The 10,656-nt window shown below is 39.4% G+C and overlaps 1 protein-coding gene across 12 annotated transcripts in view; it reads left to right on the top strand.

Moving 5' to 3' along the window:
* Positions 1-2,957: 2,957 nt before the first annotated feature.
* The window catches only part of LOC118403812 (CLIP-associating protein 1-B-like), a 110,485-nt gene continuing 102,786 nt past the window's right edge, over positions 2,958-10,656 (top strand). For all 12 annotated transcript variants that reach the window (XM_035802629.1, XM_035802628.1, XM_035802623.1 and 9 more), the window contains exon 1: positions 2,958-3,703. In XM_035802629.1, the coding sequence (XP_035658522.1) occupies positions 3,515-3,703 (189 nt within the window). In that variant the 5' untranslated portion in view covers positions 2,958-3,514. The remainder of the gene's footprint in view (positions 3,704-10,656) is intronic.

Here is a 10,656-nt window from a genome sequence, read left to right as displayed (position 1 = left end):
TCTTTTCGACAATGTCTGTCTTGAACGACAACTTTTCCGATGTAAGAACGAAGGTGGTGTTTTTCAATTCGTCTATTTCAGATTACAATTATACACAAACAACACAAAATGATACACGTCTCGTGCGAACAACAACCGGAAAAGAACAGAACGATGCGACTCCAAACGTAGTCGGCGTTTCAATTTCAAATAACCCTCTGTTACTGGCGGTTGCATCGGTGGGTCCTGTATTTTTTCTTACAGGCCTCCTTGCACTGTTTTGTTACGCAAAAAGACGCAAGAGTAAGCCAAATCTGCAAAAAGACGGGTCAACCCTCCCCTTTTCCGGGCAGTTCACACATTTACTTCGGAGGAATCCAATGTACGAAACGTCTGCGCATGAAACCTCTCCAACAGGGCTCGGAACCACGCGGAACTCGGCTCAAACAGACGACAAGACTTACGAAGTTATAAATGAAGAGGAAGTGTACGTACCATCCTGCCACGTCTACTGCGAAATAAACGACGAGGATACCAGCGGGGAAAGTAAACCAGTCATAGATACTGATGAACTTGGAAAGGATACAGAAAACGAAAATTGCAATAATGTGCCGGGACAAGACTCGCAAACAGAGAACTGTGAGGTGGAGGATGACTCTGTAACTTTTTATGCAGCAGTCGCTGAAGTAAAGTTCTTGGAAACTGCAGCTGGAAATGCTGGCGACACTCCTGTCCTGTACAACACAGACGTTCGCTCCTGTAAACTTTCGAATGGTGAAACTACAATCGTCACGTACTGTGACGGTCAAGGTCGGGCAGCAGACGAAATGACTGACTGTGCGGTGAAACCAAAGTAATCTCCGGCCAATTTACTCCTTTGTCGGCTAAACTCCTTCCCCAGCTTATGATACTGTCTTTTGCAACGCAAGATCTGCTTGGAGATTAAAACCAAAGCACACGGACATTGTTGACGCAACATGAAATGCTTTCTTACACAATACTTAGCCTCCATAGCTCTTTGTGTCTTTTTTTGCTCATAATACACTTTTGCTGGCAATTTCTTTTCGTACTGGGTTGCTTGAATAGTACAAAAAGAAATTGCCAGCAAATGTGTCTTCATTAAGGGGGGAAAAATAAGACGAAAAAAAAGGCCCATAGAGTCTGCTATGGAGGCTACACAATACTGTAGAAAAGGGGAAGACTGTTTAACACAAACTCCGCTGTCCAGGGCTGTAACTGGCCCCTCCCCGCTTCTAGGGGGCCGGCGGATGTTTGGCGGGCTGCTATAAGCGAGATTTAATCAGGCTAGGAAGACAACACATGCCGAACAAAGACAAGCTTGCGTCGGGGAACTGTAGAATTGAGAATCTTTCTGCATGCAACGAACTGCACCGATCAAGAAAAAACAGTTTACAAAATGACTGATATGTCGGATAGTACTGACACTAGCAATTGTTGAACATTGTATGACGGCGTGCGCTGTACACAACTGAAGTAATGATATCCTGTCTGTGTATAATGTTATGGATTTATCTTATTGCTTTAAATATATATTGCAATCTATCATTGAAATTCATATCTATACCAGGAGGTCTATTATTTAGATCATTATATTTGTCTGTTAGAATTGGTCAATGTCAATGTCATTGTACATTTGTGAATACTTAAATCCAAATATTACAAAAAAACTCTACAAGCATTGAAATGGCCCATCTGTGAACTGAAGCCTGTTATGTATTCGTGGTATAAATCCTTTTACTGATTTATTGAGCATGTAAGGTAAAAGTAGAGTGTTAAAGTTGATGATAACGTAACCTTTAACAGCTGTTATAGTTGGTGATGTTGTAAATTATAAAAAAAAAATACATGTGTAAATAAAACATTCTAGGAAATCTACATTGACAGCAACAACACAGACTAATTTCCAGGAGTTCACCCACGCGTACATGTACGCGCGTGGATCCATGTGACGTCGAATGCCCTGGCGGTCGTGCACTCGTGATAGACATAATCAGAAGGAGCGAAAATAGAAGCCCCAGTTTTTAGGCCTACGTCGCATTTCCTATCCGGGGCCAGGTCTGGCTGTTTGCGGAAACGAAAAATTAATGTCTGTGGCAATAAATACAAAATGTATACACAAGGTATGCTGATAAATCATTTTTGACACGTTTTTTTGTTGCTTTTATTGGTAAAGACGCTTCGGTTTATTTGTATATATTGTTTGTTGTCCTCTGGTTGTCTTACTGAATGTAACACGTTTCGTTTTTGTTATTTATGTAGTGGGCCCCCTTGGAAATCAACTTCAAATAAGTTGAAGGGGCTACCCACATGTTTTGAGATGAATAAATAAATAAATAAATTGTCTTTTATATCGTGCTTCTAGTTCCCCAAAACTGCCCGACTGGGCCCTTTTGTGGAAATGTGACGTTAGCCTAAACAAACTAGGATGGCACCCAGGCTAGAAAGTTCTTTTTATCACTTTTTGGACAGACAAGAACAATGTGGCACTACACTCGAGTTATTTATAACTTATTTTAACTGTGTCACAGTGCTTAAAAAGTTAAGGTCCTTCCCTCCATCAGGTGGTGTAAAGGGCGGCGCCTATCTCCTTTTAGGTAGCCCTTGGGCCACACAAGTTTGTGCAATCACTACAGCAGGGGGCTAATCCATTGCTAGTGGTGTTACGCTATCAACATACTCTTGTATATGGAATGGAGTTCCCAATTAGTGCTTAGAATAGAAAGTAGAATATAACATTACAATATTCAAAGTTTTTGCTACCTAGAACTCGCGACCTAGTACTAATACTGCGATTTAATGGTCCTCTATTTTATCAAAGCGTGCTAGCAAAATTTTAGGGTATTTTTAAGGTACACTGCCATGTCCTTGGTACTCATAAATGTTCCAACCGCGCCATGAGGTGCTGTACCAATACCAGCCGCTAGAGACCGCCCTTGACGGGTGTAGATTTCTGGGTGCAAAGGTCAATCCGTGACGTCACGAGACGAGCAGACATGGCGGCCGGACAGTGATCAAACCCGATCAGGGATGCCCGCCACGGATTTTCTCGCCTTTTTCAGCTCATCTCAGCGTTATTTCCTGCCATAACCATTCTAAACCATTAGAATTACCCAAAAGGTTTGTCTCTAGCAAGATTTTAGCCCCCGATTGCGAAAACCAGCGGCGAACTGGGGAAATTCGTGCATGTCAATTTCGTTATTTTTCAATTTCCAAAACAACAGACTGTTGGAGAGCGCCATCTTCGCCTGCATTTTGACGTGGATTTTTTGTGGCCGGGACAGCAGAATTTCCTGGTAGCGTTCGGACAGGCAGTCATGCTCCGTCGTCTGTGATTCCAGGCTCCTTCAATTCCACCGTACTTTCCTGGGGGATCTAATTTTTCACCCTGTAGTGGTAGCCTGACCATTTTCCATCATCACCCCGTGTGTGACAGTGTGTGTGGATATAACCCGAACACACACCAGCATATTTCTAGCGATCGGAAACTCGCGGATATTCCAGCTTTGAACCCAACATGGCTGACGGAGAGTTCGAGACTTTGGTGGACGATGTTTTTGATAAGGACACCACGAAGCGGCTGGCGGTGGCCGAGGTTCTGGTGGCATATCTGCAGGAGCACAGCTCGCCCCTCCCCGCCGACTCGTCGCTCATGGGCCGGTTGGTGGACGGACTGGCAGCATGGCTCAACACCTCCAACTTCAAGGTACGGTTTTATATTAAACACACAAAAAATGTCTTCTAGATTCAAGGATTTAGGTTTAGGTTTCATACTGAATCAAAAAATATTGCCTTTCTTTGAACTGAACATACAAAAGTATGATTTATGAAATGATATTTAATTATAGCCTCCAACTTCAAGGTACGATTTTATATTAAACACGCAAAAACTGTCATCTAACTACAATATACACATGTAATCGTAGTAATAAAACACAAATTAATGCTAAAGCGCAACAATTCTTTCTTTCTAGCGCACAAAAATTCTAATTTATTCAAAAATATTATATATATTTTATAACTTCCAACTTCAAGATATAATCTTACATTAAACACGCAAAATGGTATCACAAAATGCCTTTCTTTCGAACATGCTATACAGAATTATGATTTTATCAAAATTCATGCTAATAATTATTTTAGCTTCATATAAAACATGCAAAAATGGCGTCTAACTTCTTTGTATAATCATCTACATGATAGAACTTTAAAGATTGTCTTTTTTCTAACAGTAACTGTTACAACTGTACAATTTGTGCAAAGAAATATTTGACATAATTTATCAACGTTATAACTTTGAGAATATGAATTCAAATTTCGACGTGCAATTTTTATACGGAAACACGCAAAAATGGCCCTTTCCACATTTCCTCTTTCTACATTTGTTTAAAGAGACACATATTTTAAGAAACTATACACAAACTGTTTATGTACAAAAATTCAGCATTCATGTAAATCATTTTTTAAGAAATACACATTGTTTTCCATACATATTCAAAATGTGATACACAATTTTTTGCAATCTTTTACAACAATACGAGCCATTTTTGTGACTTTTTGATGAGGGTTGAAAGATTCGATGATGCCCATATTTGATAGCAGCTGTCACAAGCATCTGAATTATGAATACGGTTTAATTGTCGAGTAATCCTAGGAGGTAATTGTGATATACGATATCAAAACAATACCTTATATAAAACTGTGCCAGCCAGCTGCTTGAAATTACATTAGATTATGAAGAATTTCTAAAAATAACAAGTTGCAAAGTATTACACAACTCTGATATTTTTTTTTACGTGAACACGAAAACGATTTTTATTGAAAACTATATAGTATAACTGCCAAATCGTTTTACCATTCCAGTTTTGCAACACAATACATATAGAAACATAGTTTTGATTGTGAACAAACGTCAGGTTGTTGTATATATATCCTACCATGTATAGCACAACTATCCAGACTGAAAGTTGATACCCGTAGTGCCTACATATGTGAGAACCAGGGCCTAGTTTGAGGTACATGTATGAACACATGACTGGTGGGTAGAGGGGGCTGTAGTAAGGGGGCTGGATACATACGCACTTGTGTTCACCCAAAACTGGAGCTGTAAAACTAGATATTTTTGTGACGAAAAGGTTTTAGTACTGTTCGCTAGTACATGTCAAAGAGTTCTAAACCTTTTGTACCGTAATACCATCATATTGCGAAAAAAAACATTGTTATACTTATAGAGGCTTTCACAGTATTGTCTTGAACACCTAGATATCTTAAGTGTACAGACCTCAGGATTACCGAAGCTACATTGGTACATCTCTTTAAATCACCTTAAATTCATGTATTTTTGTCATGTGGCATTATCATGGCACTGGTCGAATTGTCAGAGTTGACGTTAGATTTTGAGGTTAGGTCAATAGGTGCATCAGTGGAAGCTAATCCCCAAAATTGATTTTGAGCCCTGTAGAGCTAACTGTTAAAGCAGCACCAGTTCTGTGTCACACTCAAAATCAAACCTTGACCATGTTACGCTCATGACAAAGTACATACAGTTAGCTGCAAGAAGGAAGCATGTCCAAGTACACAGTGAAGACGCATTCTTCTCTCAACTAACGTGTGAACTAGTGGTAGTGTGGGGGAGGGGATGAAAGATGCTTATAACTTGTGTATTCAACCCAATACACATAAACAGCTAATGTTTTTTGTTCAGTTTACAACTTTTGCATTTGGCAGTGTTTGAGTAATACTAATAGAAAGAGGAAGAAGTGGTCTCAGTGTATTGACGTGGAGGGAATCAGTAGGAAGCGTTTACTTCTGCTAGATTGATTCTGAAACCAGCTGTTCTTCCAGATGGGGAAATACTGTAGATATAGAACTTTTTGCAAAGTCATCACATCCCAAAACATTTCCTCTGTCTTCTATTATTACATATTAATATTGTTTCAATAGCAAAAATCATATCCAGTCGCTTGAGTAACTGTCTGCTATAATGTTACTTGTACTGCTAACACTCAGTATCATGACTGTTTAATGTCAAAATATAGTAATTTATTAATTATGAGCTATCTGCAGTGTTTATTCATTACTATATTTCAGTAGAGTTTACCCCTCTTTATGTGTACAGCATTCTGGAAAATAGCAGGACCCATCTTCGATACTGGTCAGTCTGTCATGATCAAGGCTGTCTCCAGGACCCATCCCTCCATCCTGGGACAGATGCTTGCTTGTTGGGTTGGACAAAAATTTCAACCAAAAATCTGAACTTAACTGTCTTAAGTACATAAAATATGTGTTCATAAGCTTGAAATGACAGATTTATTAGGAAAATCAACTACATTGGCTCCCAAACAATGAGAAGGACAGAAAAAGATTTAAAGCTGGAGACAGTACTGGTCATGATGTACTTTAGGAGAGTTGATGGCTCCACCCCAACCAGAAGTGACAGTGCTGGTGCTGTTATGTTAATCTGCACCCTGGGAGATACCATTATCTCCTGTCCCCATCTGTGATAACTCACATAGACCCATCCCAGTCTATTGTCTATCTCTTTTATTTTAACCCTAGGAATGACAGGTTTGATTAGAACAGCAGGTGGCTCTGTGAGGGGTAAAATGTTGCAGATTAGGCCACAAGGTTTACGTACACACACAGATTTGAAGTCTTGTTTCTGGGTAAAAATGGTGAACAGAAATTTCATCATAAACATAAAGCCAGAAGGCTCAGCTCAGTTTAGCTCTAGCCTTCTTCGCAGCCTTCCACAAGTGCTGGCACCTGGCGGTTATTGTTAGGGTGGGTGTTGGTGAGCACTGATTTGCGATTTTCAACAGTCATATGGGCCAGGCTCTTATGCCACAAAGTCTTGTGTCTGCGCTCGCTTCTAGTGAGTCTGTGAAGAAGGCTAGTTTAGGTCCAGTTTGGTACTGAATATAGTCAGATTCAAGTTTTTTTCCCTGCCAGGTCTGTTTCTACGTTGTCTTTATGATTATTATTACTGTAAATGTGAGAGATGCAAGGAAATTTAGAATGAAAGGATTAAAAGATTCTGATTAGAAGCTGCACAGGCAACAATGAATCAACAATATTGTCTCCCAATGGACTATGAAACAAGTGTTTGACTTAATTTTGCCCATGATATCTACATAATTGTCAGGAGGGAGGCTATAATCATGTAACCCTAATCCTGTCAAAACCGTTGGGAAACAACAGCTTAACCGGAATCCACTTAGAGACATGCTGGTTTTATTGCATTTCTTCTTTAATGGTGTCAACGTTAAAATATAGGGTGTAGAAAAATGGTCAAATATTTCAGGCAGTAAGTTTTGTAATAACAGTAACAGAAATCAGAATAGACTTGAATGAGACAAAGAGGCGCTTACACTCATGAACTCAAAGTATTTTAAGTAAAGGTTGAAAAAAATATTCAACGACTAGAAAGTATCACACTTTTAGACAATTTTGCTTCAATGTTTATATTTATTTTGAAATGTACTGCTATGATTTACCTAGATTCTCATGATGCACCTGTCCTATATCTTTATTAGTCAAGTTCGACACCAGACTATGGGATGCTACATGTATTACATGACTGTTTTGCTTGTGACCAGTATATATATATATATAGCAGAGCTATATAAACGTTAGGTCTAAAATTAAACTACAGAGTATGATAAGCCCCCATGGAAATTTCCCATTCATTAAGACGCTTGTGAATCCGGATTCACTCAAGCTGGGGATTGATCCAGTCTGTCTACCAAATCCACCTCCTTTATCCAGCTTAATCCTTCCTGGATTTAGATTACCTGTACCAGGATATGTAAATCCAGATCAGCCCGTGCCTTGGTGAATCCAGATTCACAAATCCAACAGTATGAACGGGTCCAAGGCTCCAAAAATTTGGTATACCATAGTGCAGGCTTTTAGCCAGGCATGCATCCAGGCATCATTTGGACGCAGCTTTCTTAAAATAACAAGAAATTAGACGCACTAGATGCCTTACACTGGGGAGCAGATCCTCTGATAAGCATGAAAAGCATGATTGACCAGGAATGCCACTAGGTCATTTGTGGTCACAGTCTTCTGTGACCTCTCTGACACTACAGGATACTTTAGAATTCTCAAAAACCTTACACCATTGAGGATGTTTGCCCCCAGACCCCCCTAACAATAGTGGTGCCTATATCAGTTACTCAGTGCAACTCGCCAAGAAATTTGGACCCCCTAGATGACAACATCCTAGCTAACAGTAAAAGCCTGCCATAGTGTCTACCATTGTTAACAGAAGCTAGCTGTTAAAACCACTCATTTTCCTACCTGGATAATTATCTGGACATCCCAAAACGTGACCAGAGGAAGTTTGGTCATCCCAAGTCGTGACCGAAGGATAGTCCTTGGTCGTTACGTCCCGAATCATTACAGCCTTCCCCATTCCATGTGCATTCTCCCCTCCTTTACCTTATGGTGGGATAGAAAAATCAATGGAGCCAATTTTACAGTCAAAGTGTGGATACAACGGCAGGTTTGTATCTCTGTCTCTACAGTAGGAAGATGCTGATACAGCAAGTCATCTAAGACTACATATGTATGATGTTCAAAATGACTAGTCAGGGCTGGAAATTCATTTTTGGGATAAGGTGCAATGGTGCACCCAGATTAAAAAATTGGGTGCACCAAAAAAATTTTTGGGTGCACCACTTAAATATAAGTAGAATGTCAGAAAAACCTGGTAATAAAACTTATTTATATGCTATCAAATTTTTTAACAAGTTCCATGACAGACATTGTCATTATCTTTCTAACACTTAGATTTTAAAAGATATGATATCTACTAGTATACTTTGATATCTTTACATACATAAACCCAAGAAAATATTTGGGTGCACCCTGACAGAAAAAAATTGGGTGCACAGCTCCAATTTTGGGTATTGGGTATTTCGAGCCCTTCTAGTAAATTGGTAGACATGCCATTTGCGAAATATGTATTTGATACCCCTCCTTCACCATAAAAAGTCGATACAGATCAAGCAAACAGGTTGCCGAACATACCGGCAAGTGCCTGTTTGCCTTGCTCATATGTCGAAAAATCAACAAGAGAATCTGAGTACGAGTATATGATACCAGCTCAGAGAAGAGTAATATTAACCCAGGATTGAAGTGTTACAACTTCTTTTCTACAACTATTGTATCACCAGCACTCATGGTCACTAATAACAAGTGAATTTGACTTTTAAGATGTGCAATGGTTAGGTGTGACAGGTCGTTTAGTGTGATATAACCGGAAGGGTGGATCCACTAGCTTTATAATTTCTGATATTTAGAAATTTTGTATACTACTACTATGATAGTATGATATTCAACCATGTTTGTTTACTTGTGCAATTTGTACCTGACACTGAATGTATGTTACAAATTGAACCCTTCCTGTCCTGTGTTTGATAATGGATGTACTATTATCTGTCCTGACCCATACACAGTCATACCCTGGAGAGAACCACCTGCTATATACAGCACAGGCTATTATCTTGTCCCTGCTCTTAGGCTAATTAGCCATGTACACACTGATCTGGGTAGATACTGTAAATGCAGAAATGTTCGCGGTGGATTAATGTTCGCGGTTTTCGCGGCGACACTTTACCGTGAACTTAAATCCACCGCGAACATTTTTCTATTAAGGTATTAGACTGCAGTCGGTGGTGTTACCGCGAAATTAAATCCACCTCGAAAAGTCATTTTTCCCTCTACCGCGAAATTAAATCCCCGCGAACTTAAATGCATTTACAGTATCTGTACCAGGCATGTATGACTATAGCCTGGTATCTAGTTCCAATTTGCTCCTCTGGTCAAATTATTTTGCAAGTTTGCAACTCTCGGCACTCTTACTTACGCCTGATATATTTATACTCATTTTGTAGTCAAAAGACAAGCCAAGAAGGCTATGTTTTTGGAAGCATATGTGTGTGTGTGTCTGTGTGTGTGTGTGTGAACATGATAACTCAAGAAGACCAAAGTGGATTAACTTCATATTTGGTATGTGGGTAGGTCTTGGTGAGACCTCAAAATAATTATATTTCGAGCCCCCTAGTGACTCTCTTACTTGAAGTACTGCAGCGTAACTTCCAACTTGTTGATATCTTGTGTGCAGGACATTGTATATAGTCATGAATTTTGTTTGATACATGTCTAGCTAGCTCTGGTCAGAAAATGTTTTAGAAAAAGACTTCCCTGTCTGGGCAGATTTGGTAGCAGCCATGTTTGATGTGATTTTCCCATGACCTTGGCTTAGCTCCAGTTTAGGTCAAAGGTCATGACTGTTCCGCATATTTTGTGGATTATGTCATGCAGGGATATAACTATAAGTAGCATTTAATCTCTGTGTGTAAATCCTGTAGAAAGATGCATGTATCCTTTATTTTAGAAAGTCTTGGTTTAGATTATCAAGTATCCTCCTGCAAAGGCATAAATAGCCATCTACATATAGGCTCAAATTTGAGTGAAAATTTCCTTGTTACCTCTAGTATTGTCCGTAGCATACTAGCATATATTTTACAAGTAATTCAAATTTGAACATTCCACACTCATGTTCAAAATAGCCAACATAATATCAGTCCATCTTGTACTGGGTACTACTACTTGTCATAGGCAGACAGCGATCGAGTGACGAGAAATTAT

Source organism: Branchiostoma floridae, chromosome 16 (assembly GCF_000003815.2).
Source record: "Branchiostoma floridae strain S238N-H82 chromosome 16, Bfl_VNyyK, whole genome shotgun sequence".
Classification (NCBI taxonomy): domain Eukaryota; kingdom Metazoa; phylum Chordata; class Leptocardii; order Amphioxiformes; family Branchiostomatidae; genus Branchiostoma; species Branchiostoma floridae.
This window is presented reverse-complemented; position numbering and strand designations above follow the sequence as displayed.